Consider the following 23806-nt stretch of genomic DNA (forward strand, 5'->3'; position numbering starts at 1 on the left):
TGGCAGGGTTGGGAACAATGTTTGTTGGAGGACATCTAGATCATGGGATGGTGGCATGAGTCCAGTGCCAACAAACATAGCCTCGCAGGAGGGCATGTCAGTGGCCGGGACTGTGAGAGTAATAACACAAGTTCCAGCTGACAGCTGTTGCCCAGCACTGTGCTGAAAGTTCCACTTGGACTGACTCATTTAATCCCCTCAACAGCTCCTTGAGATCATTATCATCTCCATTTTACAGATAAGGAAATGGAAATCAGAGAGGTTGAGTAACTTGTCCCAGGTCACACAGTTCCAAGTGGTGGAGACAGGATTAAAGCCAGCCAGATACAGTACAATCTGACTCAGCCCCTACGCTCTTAGGCACTACACTGCTATTTCCTAGGTGTGGCAGGGGGTTGCTGGGGAATGACATGTGGCCCACTGTGACTGGGCTTTGATAACCTGAGACAGAACAGTGCTGAGAACAGGAAGCTTTTATACTCAAGAGAACCCAGTTCCATTGCTGACTGCTTCCCAGCTCTGTAACCTTGGGCAAGTCGCTCCTATTGCAAGAACCTGGGCTTTCTTATCTATAAAATGGGCCCAATATCTCCCTGCCCCGCCTGTTGGTGTTTTGCAGTCTCTAAAATGCTCTGCACAAGTGTGTCACTGTCAGACCCAACGCAGGGAGAACTGAGCTGCCGTCTGCTGGTGGGGAGCCACAGGTGGTCCCTGAGCTGGGGAAGGGCAGGGAGTCCTGCACCTGGAGCTGTGGAGAACTTCACAGACCCTTCACTGGGCTCCATCAAATTCAAATCATATTTGTGAGACTTGAATCCATTTCAATGCTGAGCCAAGTTTCAGCTCCCGAGCCGATTCCAGTGTGTTTCACAGAGTGCTGATGTGAGGATTCCAGGCCTAGTCCGTTCAGCGAGACGGTGAGCTTTCCATTAGCCCTGTCTGCTGTTCAGGCTCCAGTCTGGAGGCTTTCGAGGGGACAGCATGCCCCCACCTGCGCCCCCTGTCCCAGGGACCCGTTTTATTGCCAGAGTAATTGGGCAGCCACTACGAGCGAGCACTCACAGGGCAGAGAACTGGGGGTGCCTGGCCCGTCCCTCACAACGAGGAATTGTCCCACCCTGCGTCCCACACGACTGCCCAGTGCAGCGCACCACCAGCCATCCCAGCAGGCAGAAAAAAAAACCTGCTTCAAATTCCCTGAGCCTGTCCACTCACTATATCTCATACATACGTGTGAATTATTTCTGTGCAGTCTTAACACACCCAGGAAGAAAACGTCTGTGTATACCAAGAAGAGTGTATGCTTTGCCTGTAGAATTTTACGAGAGCTAGTGTCCATTTTCAGAAAACTGCTCCGGCAGGTTGGACCTGCGGTGACTGAGGAGCTGACCAAACAGCACGCCCTTCTCTGTGTGCCCCGCCGACTCCTCTGTCCTGCCTGCTAGCCGGGTGGGGTCCTGGCACTCAGGCTTTATAATGCGCTCTATTATAAATCACGTTCCTTTCACTTCTCTTTCATGTTTCAGTTAGGGCATTGCATTTTTTAAAATTATGTGGGTAGGTAGGTAATATCGATGAATCTCATCTCAGGATAATAAAAGGAGGCATCACCAAATATTCGCTGTAACAGTGGCATTTGGGGTCTGACAGCTTTGGATGTACTTGAGAACAATCACCAAATATTCGCTGTAACAGTGGCATTTGGGGTCTGACAGCTTTGGATGTACTTGAGAACAATTGCTGTAGTCTCACCCCTCCCTTTCAGATGGGAAAACTGAGGTCCTGTCCTCTGGGAAGAGGCTTGCCTTAGTTTTTTTGGCAAGTAGGAGACAGAATTTGAAGGTTACGCTTTAGGAAGGTTTACTTCCCTTTGGGGAGGCGTGGAGTCTGAGACCAGTGAAGCACCTGGGACAGGCAACCGTGGGGGGCAGGGGACAGTCAGGCAGTGGGCGGGGGGGGGGGGGGGGGGTGGGNGGGGGGGGGGGGGGCGTTGGTGGCACAGCAGACCAGTCACAGAGCACTGGCTGCCTGGAGGGAAAGGTGGTGTAGGGGCACAGGAGCAGGTTGTGCAGGATGTGGAACTCCAGTTCTTTCTGGAGGAATTTCTCCCTTTTCCGGAAGCGCCGGCCGTCTTTCTCTGGCCCGGAACCTCAGAGGAAGTCAGGCCACCCGACAGAGAAAGGGGACAGCTCTGCCACTGCCCCCAGAGCAACCAGAGACGCAAACTGTTATAGAAACTAGGCCCAGCCAACCGGGCAGCTTCAGCCACACCAGCTCCCACCCAGTCCTGGGTGGCAGGGCTTCCTACTCCCTGGGAAGAGGATGTATCTGTTCTGAGAAGCCAAATATCCTACAATGAATCCAATTAGATTTCATAGGAGCATGGACACGCCATCCATCTCAAAAGTCCTCTACAAACCCCCAGCTACAGATAAATATTTTATTCCATTTTAAGCAGTCCCAGGCAGAATATAAAACAGCATCCAGCTGTCTCCCTGGCAGACCCAGACAGTCCTGCCCGAGGAGGGGTTTCTGAGCAGAAGAACAGAGCCCCGAATCTGTGCCGCGTGCTCCTGCTTTAGGCCACGTGTGACCTCCAGCGGGTATGGTTTTCTTCCTGAGAATCCCAGGGCCTCCCTTGCACGTGGGTTTCCAACCCCCACCCCCCACCCAGCTTCTCAGCCCCCACCTGCCATGGTGCAGAGCAAGGTGCTGGGCATGCCGGAAGCTCATGTGCATTGGTCTGGCAAATAGTCACTTAGTAGCTGCTGTGGCCAGCCCTGTGGTGGGTGTAGGGGACAGAGCAGGAACAAGGCAGGCCAGTCCCCACCCTTGTAGAGGAAGAGACAGAAATAAACAGTTCAACAAAGACTGCTTTTGACAGAGATGAGATTGCAAAGGATACAATCAGGTTGCTATGTTGGAGAAAAACAGAGAGCCCCCACCATAAGGGTGAGGGAAGCCTCCCAGAGGAGGTGACATTTGTGCCAGGATCCAAACTGGGGAGAAAGTATTCCAGACAGAGGGCCCAGCGGGTGTCAAGGCTCTGAGGTGGGAAAGTGCGTGATGAGTGCGGTGGGAGCCAAGTGAGGGAGGCGGAGGGAGATGTGAGAGGAAGCTGGGGGCAGTGGCAGGGCCCCTGGGTAGGAGCTCGGAGCCTGGCTTCATGCTGCATCTCTGTTCTGTGGATGAATTGTGAGACCATTCACAACCACAGATGAGCAGGGCTGGGGGGGCATGAGTCAGCCCAGGGGAGGGGCCCGACCCAGCCTTTGGGTCTGGGTTCCTTGCTTTGGCCCTGCCAGTAAGAACAGGCAGGCAGAAAGGAGCTGACCCTTATCCGGGATCTCTCTCTCTCTTTTTTACAAGATTTTATTTATTCATTTTTAGAGAGAAGGGAAGGGAAGGAGAAAGAGAGGGAGAGAAACATGGATGTGAGAGAGAAACATCGATGGGTTGCCTCCTACATGACCCCAGCATGGGACCTTGGCCTGCAACCCAGGCGTGTGCCCTGAACTGGGAATTGAACCTGTGACCATTCGGTTTTCGGGACAACACCCAGTCCACTGAGCCACACCAGTCAGGGCTAGGGTATCTCATGACATGGGCAGTGTTTCTTGGGGTTCCCATCTCAGCTCCACCAATTACCAGATGGTGAAGGCACTTCACCTCCCCGGGCTGTGTTCTCCCTACAGGGCTGTTCGAGGGGCACAGGCATCTGGCGGGTCATATGTACCCAGTGAATGGAGTAGTTCCTGTTGCTATGCTGTCCTCTCTTGGTATCAGCTCATTTGCTCCTCCCAGTGTCCCTGTTACTCTCCATATCTTACAGCAGCTCAGAGAGCGGAAGCAGCTTAGTCAAGGGCACACAGATGGAGGAACGGGGATTCAAACCTGGGTCCTCTGGTTTCTGTAGCTGGCGTTACGTCCTCTCGGCCACTCAGATTTGTGATCACTGGACAGTGGCTTGAAGACAGAGCCTCTCTCTTTCTCCTTCCCTTCTCCTCTCTCTAAAAGTAAATATATAAAATCTAAAAAAAAGTAACACTTTAAAAATAGAGATAAAATGCACATTACATATATGTGGCTGAGAGAAGACGGAGTGAGGGCACTCCGAAGTCGGCACACCCATACTGGGCTGACATACCCATACTGGGTCGTCACACCCGTACTGGGACATCCAGACCTAAAAGCACATGGGGCCGGGCCTCCCTGGAGGGGCACCATGAAAGCCCGCAGGGTCGTCACTGAGAGAAGGGCCCAAGGTGAGAACAGCCCACGGGGCCCAAAGACACTTCCTCAAAGGTGCTGAGACAACATTCAAATCGTTGGCGTCCATGGGACGGCTGGGACCACTGGCCCTGACTGTGGGGGTTGCTGTGGGGAGCCGGGCCCCAGCAAAGGTGAGCTCTGCCCCTCGTTCCACCTGTTCAGGCCCTCGCCTTGGTGAGGGGTTGAGTGGAGGTGAAACGTTCACCCTCGAGGCCCCATCCGATGCGTCCTTTGCTCTGCAAGGTCCAGACATCCTGCCTGGCTTGGTCCCAGGGCTGGGAAGGGGTGACAGGACACCTGCAGGGAGAGTGTGGCAAGTAGCAGATGTTTGGATACCACGGATGGTTGTTGACCTTGAACACAGCCTTGTATCCACCAAGTACTCTTCCTGAGCCCCGCTTCCCGTCCCTGAGAAATGAGGGGACAGGGCTGAGTCCCCTTCACCTGGGGCAGGCAGTTAACGGCCTCTGGGATCCCAAACTGTGTGAACTCGAAGAGACCTTAAGATTGCCTGTTCCCGCCGATCCATGCTGTGCAGACAGGGAACCCGAGGCCCAGGGGCCTCAGGACCCGTGGGCAGGCTCTGCACTCCAGAGTTGGGGGTGGGGGACAGTGGGAAGCCTGCAGGAGTCTGATAGACCCGGGTTCAAACCCTACCTTTGCTATTAACCAGACAAGTCTCCTCATCTCTGAGCCTCAATTTACCCATCTATTCATGCACCAGGCTTTTATTTAGCACCTGTTGTATACAAGGCTCCGTAAGGTCTACCAGTCTCAGAGTGTCTTTGCCCTTTGGGAGCTCACAGAGTATGGAAGAGCGGGTTCCAGATGTGCTGGAGGGGTGATGGAAGCACCATGTGCCCCATGAGGGTCAGAGTATGCTCACAGAGGAGATGGCATTTGGACTGGGATGGGCAGGACTTCCCCGGGCAGCCTAGGAGAGGGAGGAAGTGCCATCAGAGGAAACAGCACATGCAGCGTCATGGACATCAGTGACTTCCGTATTCCGGGAGTCCTGCAGGGCCTTTGTGCGTGGCTTCTAGGTGGGTGGCTGCTGAGTAGGGGGAGGCAGGTGTCTGGGCACAGGCAGCCCAGGAGTCAGGCCGAAGGGCTTGGGCTTTGTCTTGGTTGGGGTTTTCCTGACAACCCAGAGGCAGGATTGCAGGGAGACCTTTTGGGGGGTGATCCCAGGAAAACGTGGCAGGAGAGTGGGGAAGGGAGGAAAAGGGACTTGGCGAAGGGTTGTTGTCCAGGCAGAAACCTATCTGGACGACTGGGGACCCTGGGAGACGGAGTAGAAAACACAGCTCAGAGCTACCGGCACTCCAGGGGCAAGGAGGATGGATTTTGTCCACCAGTTTCCCGTCCATCATGGGGTAAGGGCAGCTTCTGGGGACATCAGCTTCCTGGTATTTCCTGGTTGCTCTGTGCACAGGCTGGACTTGCTCCTGTAGGCAGAGTCACAGATGTTTGCAGGAGGCAGCCTTCGGCAGGTAGAGGTGAATGCCCAGGGCATATGGGTGGGGCTCCAAGGGCATCTCCTACAGCCTCCGTCCTTCTGTTGTGTTCTGGGGAAGAGGGACCAGCACTGGGTGGCCCAGCCCTGCATGCTGCTGGCGCTGCCCCGGCTCACCTCTCTGCAGGCATCGGGCTGAGTCTCTGTCCATTTACCCCGGGTCTGGTCATGCCTGCTCAGAAGCCTTCAATGACCCCCAGGAGCCTGCAATTATTATTTTTTAATACATTTTTGGAACAGATCATATATTTGCATGGGCCTAAAGACCAAATGCATTGTGGTGTCCTGGATGGGATCCTGAAACAGAAAAGGGGCATTAATGAATCGGCGCTCTCTGAATATAGTTTGGAGTTTAGTTAATAGTAATGTATGAACATTAATTTCCTAGTTTTGATAAATGTCCTGTTGTTATGTAAAACATTAGCATCTGCTAATACTGGGGGAAGATTATACGGGAACTCTGTACTAGCTTTGCCACCTGGAATAATCTAAAATTATTCTAAAATAAAAGGCTTTTTTAAATTCTAAAGAAACATAGTAAAAGTCCCCCTTCTACCCTTTCGTTCACCCATTCTGTTTCTGGTTTTGGGGGAAACTTCTACTGAGTAAACATGAGTAATATTCTTTGGCCCCTTTGTAGGCAATTGATACCACTTGGTTGTAGGCTTGGGGGTTGCCCTGCCCCCTCCCACTTCATCTCTGCCTGGTGCATACCCACTGCTTCCTCTGCAAACACCCTTGACTCTCCAGCTGAGGGCTTTGTTTGGCCTCCATGGGGAGAGGGCCATGCTGGGAGTTAGTGCCCCCCACCCGCGCAGCCCTCAGCCAGTTGGGTACAGAGCTGCCCAAGGGGACTCGGCTCAGGTGCTCACAGCTCAGGAATGCATCCCTCATTGCCTGTCCTTATTGCATCCTTCCCAGAGCCACCTCCCAGATAGGCTCAAGTCCTTGGCCAGGGTCTGCTTCCGAGAGAACCCAGACTAAGGCAGATCCCATAGCCCTGCTGTGCCCCATGCTGTTTTCACTTAGCAGCATATTTGAGGGGCTTTTCATGTCAGGACTTCAAGTCGCCTTACTCTTTTTCACAGCTGCCTAGCGTCCCATAGTGTGCTGGCTCATAATTTGCTTATCCAGTCTCCTAATGCACATTTGGGATGTTTTCATGCTTTTGCTAACACAATGTTTCACAAAGAACTTGTACATGCCCATTACCCACCTAGGTAAGGCAAGGCAGTTGGACAGTTTCTAGAAGCGAAATTGCTGGTGCCAGTGGCCTTTGGGGCCCTGCTCTGTTCTGATGGCAGATGGCCTACAGTTAAACTAAAGTCCCTAGGGAGCTACCAAGGCCCTTCCTGACCTGACCCCAGGCATCTGCCTCCGCCGTCCCCCCAAAGCTTTCCAACACAGCCTCTGACCGTGATTTGTCTATGCTTTTCCCTTTATGAAATGTTCTTCCCTGCACCTTCATCTGTTGAAATCTTACTTGTCTCCAGAGAGCTGGCTGGAATGCCCCCTCCTCCAGGAAGCCTTCCCCAGTGAGTACCGCTACTTCCTTTGCACACACTGGCTTTAACACTCCTTGGAATTTATTTCCATGCATTGTCTAATTGCTGTGTGTATTTCTGCCTCCTGCACTTGGCTGCCTGCTCTTTAAGGGCTGGAGTGGTCTGAGTCATAGAGCAGGCCCCATTAGTGCTGGAGGAATTGAATTAAATGTGCTGGAAATCGCTGCATCCTGACCGTTTTGTCCCGTCTTTTGCCAACACACCCTTCCAGGATGGTCCCTCAGTGGAGGCCAGAATGAAACAGGCCAAGGCAGGTGACCTCCGGGGCCTGCCTGCCTCACCGTCAGCATTCTGAGGCCAGAGAGCCAGGCAGCATGTCCCCTGGGCGACCTCCCTTTAATATTCCTCCCCCAAGAAGGTCGTGGAGAGCAGGCAGTTAGAGGCTGTGTCCCCTGAGCTCAGCCCAAGCTCGGAGCTCTCAAGAGGTGGTGGCAGACAGGAAATCGTTCCCAAGGGTGGAGAGGTAGCTCAGGGAGGTGGCTGGGGGCTGGTGCCCCGATTCCCACTCGATAACGTGGGCCTAATGATGGGGTGCATGCCATAGGGCTGCTTTGGGGGGTCCAGTGAAACAATTCATGTGAAGTAGGAAGCACTTGATAAATAAGCTTCAGCAAAGTCTGGGAAGGCTGCTGGGGGTGGTCCTATAACAATCACAGCTCCTCTTTATCCTCTTTATCAAGCGCCTACCAGAAACTTCGTTGGGCGCTCTGCAGGCACGCTCTTGCTGAAGTCCACAAACATCCTGCAAGGGCAGAACCTTCATCTTTAAATTGTGGTAGGATACACATAAAGTTTGCCATCTTACCCCTTGAAAGTGCACAGTTCAGTGGCATTAAGTGTGTTAACAGTTTTGTGCAACCTTCACCACTATCCATTTCTAGAATTTTCTCATCACCCCTAACAGATATCTTGAACCCGTTAAAAATCACTCCTCCCTCCACCTTCTTACCATCACCTGGTAACCCCTGACCAACTTCTGGTCTCTACTAATTAAACTATTCTGGGCATTTCAAAGAAATAGAACCATACAATATGTGAGCTTCTGCATCTGGCTTCTTTTATGCAGTGTAATGTTTTCAAAGTTCATCCATGCCGTATCGGCACTTTATTTTCTTGTGGCTGAATAATATTCCATTAGATAGCAAGCAAAGTATCTAATCCACACTTTCCAGGTGAGGCAAATGAGACTCAGAGAGGCTGGCTGACCTGTGTAGGGTCACACCACCAGGAAAGGGTGGAGCTGAGTTCTAACCCAAGTGGGATGGGATCCACCTCTGGTTCTCATCCTCCTTCCCCTTGAGCCTCAGAGCTGGCACCCGCCCAGCGTTGGCCCCTCACAAGAGCTCCCCGTGGCTGGGATAATCATCTCCATTTTCCGAATGAGGACACCAGGATGGGGAGGTACAACTTGCCTGAGGCCACACATTGAATCAGCCGGCCAGGACTGGGCCCAGCCCCCGCAAGCACAGCGATCAATATTGCTTCGAAATGGCAACCAAGGGTCACTGAGGCCCCTCCAGACCCTGCTGGGAGGGTGCAGGGAGGTGAACCCTGCCCCTGCCCCTGCCCCCTTCCAGTCTGATAGTCATCCCAGTGGTGACCTGGGCACCGTGCCTGGGGTTGACAGGAGCCCATTCTGCAGTTGTGGCCAGCTGTCTCCCACCATCACTCCAGGGCAGGTTTTTTGGCTTTTGTTCATCAGCAAAAACCCGTTTCTGTAGACCAACACCTCTGCCAGGCATGCTGACTGTCCAGTCTGGGCAGCGGAGTGCTGAGGCGCAGCGAGTGCGGAGTCAGGAGAGCTGAGCCCCTTGGAGCCTCCACCTGCTACATGACCTTGAGCGAGTCCCAGCCCCTGCCTCAGCCCAGTCAGCAAAGCGCAGCATGAGAGGGTCAGACACGGTAGGGCAGGTTCCGTGCTGAACCACATTCCCCAACTCCCAGGCTTTACAGAGGTTTCTGTGGGGCTGCAGGGGACAGGGGTCCCTCACTATCCGCTTTGGTCCCACGTGAGCATCCTGGGCAACAGCCACGTGCAGTGGCGACCCTCCAGGCCAGCGCCGTCCCACAGAGCTGCCTGTGCAGTGGGGAACAGCCTGTGTTGTGCTGCGCGTCTGGAAGCCAAATGTGGCCACTGGGCACTGGAAGTATGGCTAGTGCCACTGAGAAGCTGCATTCTTACTTTAGTTTAATTCTATTTAAATTTAATTAAATGTCTAGAGCAAGTCGAGACAGTTGGGTTCTGGGGACATGTGGAGGGGCAAGGGCCACTCAGAAAGTGCCCACAGCCCAGAACACACCCAGCCAGCCCTCCTTGTTGGTTTAAGACCTCCAGAGAGAACTGGCCTAGAAGTCCAGAGGCCTGGGTTCAAATCGCAGCCACCCCCAGCATGCTGTGTAATCCAGGCCAAACCCCATCCCTTCGCCTGAACTTCTAAGTGGCTAGACAGGGACTGTCTGCCTGCAGGTGAGTCCCCTTGGCAAGGATAACAACAGCAAACATTTATGGAACACTCACAGAAGGTGCTGGCCAACCCATCTGGCTACCTCGTTTATATCTTTCCGAACAACTCAGAGGGTACTAGGCTCAGGGAAGTCCAGTAACTGGCTCAAGGTCACACAGCACCAGGATTCAGACTTGAGGAGGCTGGTCCCAGAACCATATTCTCACCCTCCAGGCCAGGGCTGTACCCACCCTCTGTGGGGCCACCGCAAGGAGTGGCTGGAGCAGGACAGCCAGGCCTGGAGGATCAAGTAGTGGCCCCCAGGAGAGTCCTGGAGGTGGAGGGGTTGGGGGTGGTCACAGACATCATCCTCTCATCCTCCCAACTCAGCNTCCGAACAACTCAGAGGGTACTAGGCTCAGGGAAGTCCAGTAACTGGCTCAAGGTCACACAGCACCAGGATTCAGACTTGAGGAGGCTGGTCCCAGAACCATATTCTCACCCTCCAGGCCAGGGCTGTACCCACCCTCTGTGGGGCCACCACAAGGAGTGGCTGGAGCAGGACAGCCAGGCCTGGAGGATCAAGTAGTGGCCCCCAGGAGCGTCCTGGAGGTGGAGGGGTTGGGGGTGGTCACAGACATCATCCTCTCATCCTCCCAACTCAGCCTTTTCCTAGGTGAGGACAGAGCGGGTCCTGAATTGGGAATCTGGAGAAGCTCAGATCAGACCTCATTAACCCATCTCAGCTACAGACCCCTCTTCCTCGGCCCTACCCCCCATGTTCCTTTTAGCACAGGTGAACATTGAATTCATCATCCACACGGTGGCGTTTTTCAGAACGACACAGGCACTGGCCATCAGGGGCTCCAGGACAACAGGTAGGACCTGAGCGAACCAGGAGGTATGCCACCCTCTTCATGCATGAGCCTTTACAAGTGCCATCTCTGTGCCGGGTCCTTGCTCCTGGCACAGAGGGACTCTCAGGACCATTTGTGACTCCTTCAGGTGGTAGCCCCCATCACAGGGAACCCAGAGGAAGCATTACCCTCATTTTCAAGGTCAGGGAAGACTTCCTGGAGGACAGGGAACCCAGAGGAAGCATTACCCTCATTTTCAAGGTCAGGGAAGACTTCCTGGAGGAGGGGGTATCTCTTCTGAGCTTCAAGGATATCAAGCAAGGCAGAAGGCATGGGACTATGTTTCCAGGAAGGTTCTGGAGAACAGAAACACCAGCTTAGCATCTGAGACCCAGACATGGAGGCAATGTTTGAGTAGAGACTGGAACTGACAGAAGCAGCCAGATAACTGAAGAGTGAGAACAGCATGTGTAAAGGCCCTGTGGCAGGAAAGAGCTGGGGGTTGCTGGAGAAATAATGGAGAGGCTGGGATTTTGCCTGAGGACAAGGGGCAGACTTTGAAGGGGTTCAAGGGACCTGGGGGAGAGATTCTCTTTGGGGTTCTGAAAGGATACCTCTGTGGTCTCTGTGCTCTGAGGTTCTAGGTTGGTGTTTTCATCTCTTTCTCGTGCCTGCAACACAAAGATGGGTGCTGAGTGGGGGCGGGGTGTGTGCAACCTCCCAATCCTCAGCTGAAGCCACGCAGGTTTAAAGTCGGCGTGGCCTCAGAGAGTCCTTGCAAACAGCCCTGCCCCCTCCGAGTCCCTCAGCCCAAAATCTGCACGCCTCATCCCAGGGGAGCAGCAGCACCCACATCCTAGGCTCTGTGTTTAGCGTCCACTGTCAGGATGGACGACACAGGAGCAAGTGTAAGTGGAAGCCTGAGATGGGGGCAGTGCCTGCCGCATGTACCAAGCAGCCCAGTCCAGGGTATCTGCTCAAGCCATTGCCTGCTATCTTGTAACCAGACAACCAGCTGATTGAATGTCATGCTTTTCAAACAGTTGCTATAGACACAATTTGGACCTTGAATCCATCGGGATAACGGAGCTGCCATAGATGAAAAGGATCCTGGAACCTTAGCCTGGTGTGCAAGGCTATGCAATGGGGGCTGAGGAGCCAGACTGAGTCACACCAGACTCGACCCCCTCTAGGCTACAGAGCCTGGAGCAGGTGACTTCAGCCATTCGAACTGCTTTTTGTCCTCTAACATGGAAGTATTAGTTACCTATTTCTGCATAAAAATTACGCCAAAACTAGGCAGCATGTTAAAACAAGCAACATGTAGTACCTCATACAGTTCTGAGAGTCAGGGACCCAGGAGCAGCCTCAGGGGATGGCTATGGCCAGGGGGCTCTCATGTGGGTGCAGCTAAGTTGTCAGCGGGGCTACAGGGGCTGCTCCCACGGTGGCTCACTCACTTGCTTGGCAAGTTAGTGCTGGCTGTCAGCTGACTGCACCCAGGGCCGGTGAGCCCGGAGAGGAGGGCAGGAGCGGCCATGTCTGCTCGGACCCACCTTCTGAGGTAGGTCACACTCAGTCATTTCCATGGTATCCCATTGGTTGCAGAGGCAACCCTGCTCACATTGGAGGGCTCTTCACAAGAACACAAATACCAGGAGCCAGGAGGTGGGGGTCCCCGGAGTGCATGTTGGTGGCTGACTACCATGCTGGACGCATCACCCCCACCAGGAGGAGCTGCAAGTGAGGACTAAAGGAGCTCACATAGGGGAAGCACCTAGAATATAGTAAGTGCTCAATAAAAAATCATGATGATTAGCTTGAGCCCAAAACTAACCACCCAGTAATGGCCTCACTTAATGCCTCAAGTCTAGGCATCCCCCAGACCTTCTGCCATTCTTTCTTTTAGCAAAAGCCCTGGTGAGTCTCTGCCGTGTCCAGGCCCTGTGCTGGGTGCTGGTGACAGACCGTTGGACACAGTGGGGCCTGGAGCAGCAGGGACAAGGTGCTACAGCAGAGAAGGCGGGCAGGTGAGGGGCTGCTCTCGTCAGTCTCTGTGCAGAGGTCGCTTGTGCACCAAGACCCGTGTGAAGTGAAGGAGCAGTTTGTGTGGTCGGGGGGGGGGGGGGAGGGGCAGGGCAGTTCAGGCAGACTTACCAGTAAGAGCAAAAGTCCCAAGATGCGAGTTAACGAGCTAACGGTCCCTGTTCAAGGAACAGAATGGAAGCCCAGGGGAGTGGGGGCAGGAAATGAGGTCTGAAAAGCAGAAGGAAGAGAAGAAAGCAGATGGCCTTTGAGTCTGAGAGTCAAGGGAATCTTGTCCTCTGGGTGAGAGGCGAAGGGGACCTGCCCCGGGGCAGGGCTGTGCATTGACGAGGTGCTGGGATCTGTTGAAGGTAGAGTTGTTTTTGGAGAATGTGTTGTTGAATGGAGTGTGAGGTGGGAGGGGTGAAAGAAAGAGGAGTCAAGGATGGTTTCAGGGTTTCTGACCTGAGCAAGCAAGAGGATGACGTTGTCGTGAGCCAAACTGGGGCAGACAGACTACAGGAGAAGTGGGCCAGGGATTTTGGACCTGTCAGACATCCAGGGCAAGATGTCAAGGAGGCAGTTAGAGGTACGAGTCTGGTGTCTGAGAGAGAGATCGAGCGGAAGACGTAAATTTGGGAGTTGTCAGATATAAGTGGTGTTTAAGCCATGAGTTTGGATGAGATCAGCCGGAAAGAGTGTAGAGAGAAGCAGAGCACCTAGTTCCTCTAGTGTTTAGAGGTCAGAGGAGGAGAGGCCAGCAAGAGGTGGGGCAGCTGTGGCAAGAGATGAGGGGGAGAACCGGACAGGTACCCAGGGATTCCGTGTGACACCGCCTGCCTCTCTCCATCCACCCCTTCCCCTACCCCAGGGAGCACCAAGGCCCCGCAGGCCCCATGGAGCCCATTTTTTTCCTTCTACACTTCATCCCTTCAGAGGCCTGTAGCAGTGACTGTGTCCTCTGTGGGCTGCTGTGAGCATCCCAGAATGTTTGGCCTTTCCGCCCACATTTCCAGCCATCCACCACTCAGCTCAGCCTCCTGCGCCCCACTCTGGGTGTCTGACTTTCTCTTAACAGCAGGGCTCAGCATTAAACAGACTATCCCCTCCCTTCATTTCAACGCCCTGTCTCTGTTAATGCAACCTTAGACCAAAACAGCCTTTCTAATAGCACCAAATACAGAAGATACAAGTAGGAAATCGTAAGACATCTGGGGTGGTTGAAGGAAGGGGCCGTGAGGAAGACAACTGGGATTGGTAATGTCTGGAAAAGGGTTTAGGGTTCAACCAGCAAGGGTCTTGTCTGCCACACCAGAGGGTTTGGACTGAGGCAGGAAGAGGATCCAAAGAAGGTTCTAGGCTAGGAAAATGATACAACCAGGTGAGTTCTACTTCAGAAAGAGTCATGCTGGGTTCTGTTCCTGGCCCTGTCCCCAGTTGGCACTCCCGTGCTCACAGGCCAACTCTGGTCCAGGAGGAGCTGGGCTGGGGCAAGGAGGCCCCACTCTGTGCAGATGGGCACAGCGGCTGCAGACACAGAGACATCGTGGAGCAGGGGGCTCCCAGAGAGGCAGCAGCTCCGCTGGTTTCTCCACATTTCCACGAGGGCAATGAGGCTTATATTAATGAGAGGCAATTATGGGCACCCGGATGGGCCTAAGTATAGCTCAGAGCCGAGGGGAGCTGAGGCAGCCAGCTGCTCTCCCTGCAAAGTTGAGGCCTGCCTATTTTAAGACCTCCCCAAGGTAAAGCTCCTGCCACCACTGGATGTTGGGTGTCAAAGGGGCTGACACCTAGGGTTTCAGGACTCTTGACCAAGAGAGAGCTCAGAGGAATCAGTGTGATGAGATGACCCTCACTCAAACCCTCTACTGCTTACTGATGGACTGAGGCCCAGAGAGAGGGACCAGTCCAAGGTCACAGCAAGCACAGAGCAGAGCCAGGATTTGAACACAGGTCCAGCCGTATGCACTTTCCCTGCTATGCAGTATCCCTACGCTGGAAGCCTTGGCCTGTCCCCAAGAAGCACTGTGAGGTGAGGAGGGAAGTGTGACTGAAATATATCCAGCACCTACATGCCAGTGGCTTTCTGTGGGACATCACGATTAATCCTTATCACAACCTTGGAAAGAATCAGTCATCATCCCCATGTTACAGGAGAGGAAGCTGGGGCCTAGGAGGGGTGATTCCATTGCCCAGCATCCCACGGCAGGGAAGGAACAAAGTACAGTAGATCCCAGTCATGTCTTGTTTTAGGGTCAGGAAACACTCTGAGGTTAGCATGGAAAGTCCCTTGGGAACACCTGTGACAGGTGAGGGTTGCAGGATTGGGCAGAGGGAGGATTTGGAGCAAGGCACTGTTACAACAAAGGCCTCGGCCAATCCCATAGGAAGCTCTAGAGCTGGGATGGCCACTTAGGGTTGTGGTGAATTGGGCAAGACAGCCAGGCCTTGCTGCCTGCACATCAGCCGGTTGCTGGGCTCAGGCTGCCCCTAGGGAAGGAGCGTTACCTTGGTGAGGCGTCTCCCTTTGGCTGAGAGCAAGTCCTAGCAGGTACCTGGCTATGCACCGGCAACAGCCCCAGTCCTGAAGGGGTGACCTGGGCAGCCATTACAGCATCCCCTCCCTGCCCGTCTGCAGATCCGTCCCCACGCCTCTGCCCCTCAGATGAGAAGAACCAGCCCCGTCCACAAGGAGGTTGTGGAACATAGACTCATGTTCTTTGTGGAGCTGACAGGCCAGGGGATGCCGGGGGAAGGGAGGCCACCCGTGCTGACGAGGAAGGAGAGAGTGAGTGGCCAGTCCGGGAAAAGTTGGAAATCACGACCTATTAAAAACCTGTAGGGACAGAATGGGAGAAAATACTTGCAAATCATATATCCAATAAGGGTTTAATATCTAGAACACATAAAGAACTCCTAAAATGACACAACATGTGACAAATCACCCAATTAAAAGTGAGCAAAAGACTTAATATACATTTCTCCAGAGAAGGTATATAAATGGCCAATAAGCTCATGAAAAGATGCTCAGCATCATTAGTTACCAGGGAAATGCAAATCAAAACCACAGGGAGATAGCAGCCTACACCTACCAGGATGGGTCTATTTTAAAAAGAAAAGAACAAGTGTTGGTGAGGATGCGGAGAAACTGGAACCCCACACATGGCCAGTGGGAAGTAAACTGGTGCAGCCACTGTGGAAAAAATTTGGCAGTTCCTCCAAAAATTCAACACAGCATTATCATGTGACCCAGCAATTCTACTCCTAGCTACATACTCAGAAGAATTAAAAGCAGGGATTCACGCAAGTACTTCTGCGCCATTGTTCATTGGACACATTATTCATAGCAGTAAAAGATAGAGACACCCCCAATGCGTGTCAGTAGAAGAATGGACAAACAAAATGTGATATATAGGAGTACGTGTGATGGAATATTATTCAGCCATAAAAAAGGAGTGGAGTTCTGCTACATGCTACGGCATGGATGAACCTTGGGTACATTTTTATCCTCAGTGGAATAAGCCAGATACAGAAGAACCAGTATTAAATGATTCCACTTACGTGATATCTAGAGTAGGCAAATTAATAGAGACGGAAAGTAGATTAGAAATTACTAATCCAAGGACTCGGGGAGGAGGAGGAATAAGGAGTTATTGCTTGATGGTGGTAGAGTTTCTCTTTGGGCTGATGTACAAATTTTGAATATTGATCATCGTGATATTTGTACAAGATTGTGAATGTAATTAATGCCACGGAACTATACACTTATGCATGGTTAAAATGACAACTTTTATGTCACATATATGACATATATACATATATATATGGCCACAGTAAAAATAAGACCCCCGGGAAATAAGTGAATCCGTAGAAACAGAAAGCAGACTCTGGTGGTTGCCAGGGGCCAGAAGGAGGAGGGAGCAGGGAGTAACTGCTGGCTGGGCCCAGCATTTTTGGGGGGGCGTTAAGAAAGTGTTTTAGAACTAGATGGAAGTGGTGGTTACACTGCATTGTGGATGTACTAAAATGTCACTGAATTACACATGGTTAATATTATGTGAATTTCACCTCAGTTCTTTTTTAAGGGAGGAAAAACCTGTGGGGAAATAAAGTCGATGAGATGCAGCCAAATGAGTACTCAGAGAAATGGATCACCATCCCAGTGACACATTTATTACATGTAAGAAAGTCAGAGAGTAAATGAATTAAGTTTCCAACTCAAAAAGCTGGATGAGGGTTCAAGAAGAGAGAGTATCCGGGACCTCCATTGTCCAGGTGAGGGGTGGGAGGACAGAGGCAGAGGACACAGCAAGGGGACACCATCAGGAAACGTAACCAAACAGAATCACTGTGACTGGGTGACCATCTTAGTTGGGGTTCCCAGCAGCATGCCAAGACAAGGATTCAAGTGTAAGTACTTCATCTGGGAATAGACAGCACAGTGTGGGAGGGGAAGGTAAGACATGGGGGGTGGGGGGCGGGGGGGAAGCAGCCAGCAAAAGGAGCGTTATCAAGCAAGTGACCACTGTGGGCAAATGGAGCTTGGTCCCCGTGGGCAACTCCAGGGGTCAGTGTAGAGCCCCCCCCAGTAGTCCCACCTGTGGGGTAGAGGAGCTGGGGTGTTCATACACCAACTCTCCAAAAGTCGAGACAGCAGCCAGGTGGGGGATTGTTAATTCTCTGGCAGTTCCCGCAGGCCACGGCCACCAGCGAGCAGTCGGCTCCAGCCACCAGGGGAAGTCCCCCCAGCCCCTCCCCACCAGGGATGCAGGTGCTGACAGCTGGAAGTCAGCCTGTTGGGCACCGTAGTAATGAGACCACAGGAGATACAAGCAGGCCACCCGAAGCCACTATTGTTGTGACCTCGTGGACGTGAGGCCAGTATCAGTCAGGTTCTTGTTGAAAGACACAGAAACCAATTCAGACTTAAACAGAATGCCTCTTGACCCTCGTATCTGAAACCTCAGGCAAGATCTTGACCAAGGACTCCAGGTTGACACTCTATACCCAGCACAGCAGCCCTAACAGAAAGGAAGGCACCTCTTCTCCAAAAGTTCAGCCATAATCCCAGGGCCAATTCTCATTGGCTAGTGAGCATTCTGTTTCCATCTCTGAGCCTGTCCGTAATCAGGGTTGCAGGGCTCTGATTGGCCAGGACTAGGTCATGCGTCTACCCCTGGGGCTCTGGGATAGGACTGGCTCCACGTAAACCACAGGATGCCAGGCACAGTGGGGGATGTTATTAGGGGAAGGACGTGGAAGGTCAGGAGAGGGATGAGTTCAAGGAGATGCCCAGGTGTCTGGCGTGAGCCCCCACTGGGTGAAGCATTTTACTGATGCAGGGACACTGTGGGCCTGCCCAAAGTCCTGGTAAACACCAGCATTTTAATGGGGTAGAAGGATAGATATTCAGGGCCCCAGAAGCCAAAGGAAGAGACTGTGTTTTTTTAACTGTTTTTTATTGTAGTTCAAGTACAGTTGTCCCCATTTTCCCCCCAGCCCTCTTCCCACACCCCAGCCATCCCCACTTCCCACCCTTGACCCTACACCCTTTGGTTTTGTCCATGTGTCCTTCATAGATGTTCCTGAAAACTTCCCTTGCTTTCCCCCTAAAGGAAGAGACTGTTAACGACGAGGGCCCAGTCACAGGAAGGAAAGCAGCTGAGAGGTCACTTGTTGTCATTAAAGTATCTAGTTGGTCTCTGGAGGCCTCCCTGAGGGTGGAAACCCCCACTCTCCCCGCTATGATCCTCTAAGTCAGGAACCTGTGTAACTCCTTCCCCCACAAGACAGGCAATGGTCCTTGCCAGTCAAGCCCACGAGGACTTGGGGCAGGATTGCCCCCCACCACCACGGGAGCAACACGTGCCCGCACTTCACAGTTCCCCGAGCACCTCCTCACTTCCTCCTCCTGGCCCCGTCTGGCAACTCCACAGTCTAGGCTGCGGGACGTGGCCATGGGCCCAGGCCCACACGGTCCTCCTAGAGCAAATCTGGCTTCCTGGGGTCAGGAGCACCTGTGATGTCGAACCGAAGCCAGCTTCTCCCTGAGGGGGAGCGGGAGAAGGTGCCCTGGGCTGGGAGAACTGAGTGTGGTGTGCACTTCCGGACCAGGGGCTGTAGCTGTCTTCTGCTCCTGGAGGCCAGTCATCTCCACCACACGGCATTTTTAGGGAGTCCAGCCCCTGCCTAGCTGGCGGGGCTGTATTCGCACACAGCGTTCTGTTTTCAGGGTCACCAGCTTTTCTTCAGTGGCATCAGGGACATATTACTGCACACACAGTTCTCCAGCTGGAGCACCAAGAGGCTGGCCCCTGAGCCCAGAGGTCACCGTGGCCCTGAGGGGATGCAAGGAGGCCAAGCAAAGGCTGGGGGCAGGAGGTTCTGGGGGTGCCTTTGCATTTTCCTGAAATTGTCTTCAAGAAGGGGTTTTCCTCAAGGGAGCTGCTGCTCGCTGAAGTGGAGGGGGAGCCTTGACTACAACCCCCTCTCCCAGCCTCAGTTTCCCCATCTGTAAAATGAAGGTAGGATCCCCACCTCATGTGGCTGTTGTGAGGATGTGGTGTAATGAAGATAAAGATACAAATCAGCAGCCTTCCTCTCCAGGCTGGGGACAGATATTCTGACAAGCCTCCTGGTGGAAGCAGAAATGCTTCCGAGGGGGCCCACTCAGCCACAGGGACCGTCCCCCGCATGCTGTGGTCTCCGGGAGTGGAGCCCGTCAGGCTCCTGGAGTCAGAGAGAGTCTGGCAGAGCAGGGAGGAACTCAACACCCGGACTCTGCAGCAGTCTCAGGGGAAGGCCTGGCGCAACGTGAGTCAGGAGATTGGCTGGATCCTTGAGAGTCTTGGGAGCAGCCAGGTTGGGGTGAGAGGTGTAAAGCAGAAGAGGAGGAGAGTGGGCCCCGGTCCTGCCTCAGGCCCTGGACGTCCTGTATGATCTCGGGGAAGTTCTTCCCCGCTGAGGGCCTGGGGTCCCCCGTCTAGGGATTCACCTGGGCTGGTGTTCTCGTGCAGAGTTTTGAGGGGGTCTGGGGACTGCCTTCAGAGCTGCTCTGAGAGGTGGGGAGGGGTGTGGGACACCCAGACCCCTGCTTTCTGTGTTAGTTTCCTGTCACTGCTGTGACCAGGTACCTCGAACTTAGTGGCTTGAAAGAACACAGATTTATTGTTTTAGTTTTAGAGGCCAGAGGTCCAAAACGAGTCATAGGGCTGCCTTCCTTCTGGAGGATCTAGGAAAGAATCTGACCCCTCCTCTCTTCCAGGTTTTAAAGTCTGGCAGGCCTTGACTAATGACCCTGCCTCACTCTGACCTCCACTTCTTCAGCCACACCCCATTCTGACTCCAGCCCCGGGGTCTCCCACCTATAAGGGCCCAGGTGATTAGGTTACCCTTCCAGATAATCCAAGGTAATCTCCCCTCTCAAGATCCTTAATCCTATCTGCTGAGTCCCTCTTAACACGTAACATAATCACGGGTTCTGGGGATTAGAACCTGGGCACCTTTGGGGGACACTATCCAGCCTACCATACTTGGCTTCAGCCAGAGCCCGTCCACTCTGACATGGCCCAGCCCCTCTGAGAGCTGCCCCCCCACTGCCCTTACATTCACTTGCTCTGTCCCAGGCCAGACCAAGCCTTGGGACTCGTCCCAGCAGGGACAGTGGGATCTAGGTTTGGAAACTGACCTCCCCACTGCTCATGGTACAGACGGGAAGACTGAGCCCCAGATAGGAAAGGGCCTTTCCTAAGTGTGAGGCTGGTATTTCCAGGATGGGCCTGGCTGGAAGCCCCTGCTAGCCCAACTGCCCCCATTTTACAGGTGGTGAAACCGAGGTTCAGCGGTTCCACTTGAACGCCAACCTCCCTTGCGGTCTTGCCCTGCCCACACACTCCTGATGCCTGTGCACGTGTATCAGCGCTGAGAACTTCTCTATGAGAAGTCTGTTCCCAGCTGCCGTCATGGATCCATCTCAGTGAGAAACGGTGGGCTGGTGGGCTCATTGGCCCCTCTGATGTCCGAAGGCCCCACTTCTTAGCCCAGAGGTCACACTCCATAGGCTCTTGTTGAGGACAGAGTAGGTTTTTACAGATGGCTTACATCTGACATAAGGGTTCCCTCCCCTGCTACAGTAGAGAGCTGGGCAGTGCTGCCCTCAGACCCCAGGAGGAGGGTCCCTGCCCTGGGCCCTACTCTTTCAACCATGTCCTTCCCCATGAAGCGGGAGTGTTCAGGAGCCAAGTGGATACGCCCACCGGGAATCTACATCCCTGAGTTAGACCATACTCGGCATACTAGGGGCCCTGGAATTCCCTGTCCAAATGACCCTTAATTCCAGGGCCAGCATGGGATCTTCTTGTGGGTGGCCTACATTGCCAGTGGGACCACCCCGAGGCCCGAGGGGTGGCTGTTGGGGGGCATGTGGAATGAGCTTGGGGTGCACACCTGTGTGACTCCTTATGATGAGGGACAGAGTCAGGGATGGGAGGGAAAAGGAAGGCAGGCAGCTGCCCTGTGCCACCCCATTCCACCGTGGAAGTCGGAGGAGACCAAGAAGTCTTCTGAGTTCGAACCTTATGAGGATAATTCGTCAAGGTGGGAGAGTAGAAGACACTTTGTTTACCAGTTTGCTAGCCTGAGATATAACTTTTCATATACACCGCATGGGGGCCTCCATCTATACCCTTGTCCTCTGGCCTACAACGCTAAGGGCAGGCCAGGACTCCGGAAGCCCTCCTAACCCTGACACATGTGGGGGTCTGGCTGGCCTTTCTGGCCCCCTGTCTCCTCCAAATCCAGCTGACCCCTCTCTGTCTTCTCTCCCCAGGATAGCTGCTGCCTGGGAGAGGTGACCCGGGCACCCCGCTAGGGCGACGGCCCCTGCCCCAAGGGCTGGGATCATGAAAGGCCTCGGTGACAGCCGCCCCCGCCACCTCTCCGACAGCCTGGACCCACCACACGAACCCCTGTTCTCAGGGCCTGACCGCAACCCCTACTTGCTGTCGCCCACAGAGGCCTTTGCCCGAGAGGCTCGCTTCCCTGGGCAGAACGCTCTTCCAGGAGATGGTCTCTTCCCACTCAACAACCAGCTGCCGCCACCGAGTAGTACCTTCCCCCGCATCCACTATAACTCCCACTTCGAGGTGCCAGAGGAGAGCCCCTTCCCCAGCCACGCCCAGGCCACCAAGATCAACCGGCTGCCCGCCAACCTCCTGGACCAGTTTGAGAAGCAGCTGCCCATCCACCGCGATGGCTTCAGCACTCTGCAGTTCCCCCGAGGCGCGGCCAAGGCCCGTGGGGAGAGTCCTGGCCGCATCCGCCACCTGGTCCACTCAGTCCAGAGGCTCTTCTTCACCAAGGCACCCTCACTGGAGGGCACAGCAGGCAAAATCGGTGCCAACGGCAGCAAGAAAGGTGGCTTGGAGGACGGCAAAGGCCGGAGGGCCAAAAGCAAGGAGCGGGCCAAGGCTGGGGAGCCCAAGCGGCGCAGCCGCTCCAACATCTCGGGCTGGTGGAGCTCCGATGACAACTTGGACGGCGAAGGGGGTGCCTTCCGCAGCGGTGGGCCGGCCTCCGGGCTGATGACACTGGGCCGTCAGGCAGAACGCAGCCAGCCGCGTTACTTCATGCACGCCTACAACACCATCAGTGGGCACATGCTGAAAGCCGCCAAGAACAATACGGCCGACCTGACCTCCCCGCCACCCCCGCCCGCACCCCCGGCCTCCTGCCCCAGCCTTGGGGTGGGCACCGACACCAACTATGTCAAGCGGGGCTCCTGGTCCACACTGACTCTCAGCCACGCCCACGAGGTCTGCCAGAAGACCTCAGCCACCTTGGATAAGAGCCTGCTAAAATCCAAATCCTGCCACCAGGGTCTAGCCTACCACTACCTGCAGGTGGGTCCCTTCCAGGGGCAGCAGGGTGGGGTGACGGCACGAGGAAGGTACCGTTGTGAGGCCTAGCTGTATCACAGATTNCACCCCCGCCCGCACCCCCGGCCTCCTGCCCCAGCCTTGGGGTGGGCACCGACACCAACTATGTCAAGCGGGGCTCCTGGTCCACACTGACTCTCAGCCACGCCCACGAGGTCTGCCAGAAGACCTCAGCCACCTTGGATAAGAGCCTGCTAAAATCCAAATCCTGCCACCAGGGTCTAGCCTACCACTACCTGCAGGTGGGTCCCTTCCAGGGGCAGGGTGGGGTGACGGCATGAGGAAGGCACCGTTGTGAGGCCTAGCTGTATCACAGATTTACTTGGAAAGTTGCTTCACTCAGACCTCTGTTTACTCACCTAAGAAATGGGTGACTAGGGGTACCTGCTCATAAGGGGATTCCTTTTACTGTGCATGCTCTCAGCAGACATTCGTGAGAACCCTTCTGAGACCAGCCCTGAGTAGAGACTAAAACATGTGCTGCCCTTTAGAAGCCAAATCTGGGCCCTGGCTCATGATTGAGCCCGAGCCTATGAACCAAAGGGTCGCTGGTTCCATTCCTAGTTGAGGCACATGCCTGGGTTGTGGGCCAGGCTCCAGTAGCAGGCACATGAGAGGCAACCATACACTGATGTTTCTCTCCCTCTCTTTCTTCTTTCCTTGCCTCTCTCTAAATAAATAAGATCTTTTTTATTTTTATTATTTTTTAAGATTTTATTTATTTATCTTTAGAGGGAAAGGGGAGAGGGAGAGAAATATCAATGTATGGTTGCCTCTCGTGTGCCCCCTGCCAGGAATTGTATCCCCTGCTGGGAACTGGCCTGCAACCCAGGCCTGTGCCCTGACCTGGAATCAAACTGCAATCCTCTGGTTCGCAGGCCCATGCTCAATCCACTGAGCTACACCAGCCAGGGCTAAAATCTTTTTTTAAAAGAAGACAAATCTGGAAGCTGTGCTGTCTTCCCACCTCGTAGGACCAGTTGCACGGTATTCTAACTGCTGACCTCCTGACTGCTACTCCCACCAGCCTGGGGTCTCCTTGAGGACGGAGACCAAAACTGATGCAGTTGTGTCCCCAAGGCCCGAGGCAGGGTTTGGCATAGGGGAAGTGCCCAGGAAGTGCGAGAGGAGAGAGGGCTAGAGGATCAGATGGACATTTAGATGAGCAGAACTAGAAATAAGTAAGACA

The 23806-nt window shown here is 53.9% G+C and overlaps 1 protein-coding gene across 1 annotated transcript in view; it reads left to right on the top strand.

Moving 5' to 3' along the window:
* Positions 1-23806, top strand: part of DLGAP4 (DLG associated protein 4) — a 130219-nt gene that overhangs the window by 25864 nt on the left and 80549 nt on the right. Inside the window, exon 2 of the mRNA XM_037043990.1 lies at positions 21510-22581. Within this exon, the coding sequence (XP_036899885.1) occupies positions 21583-22581 (999 nt within the window). The 5' untranslated portion in view covers positions 21510-21582. The remainder of the gene's footprint in view (positions 1-21509; positions 22582-23806) is intronic.

The sequence above is a fragment of the Sturnira hondurensis genome, unplaced genomic scaffold (genome assembly GCF_014824575.4).
Source record: "Sturnira hondurensis isolate 20B ecotype Veracruz unplaced genomic scaffold, ASM1482457v3 Scaffold0004136, whole genome shotgun sequence".
Taxonomy (NCBI): Eukaryota; Metazoa; Chordata; class Mammalia; order Chiroptera; family Phyllostomidae; genus Sturnira; species Sturnira hondurensis.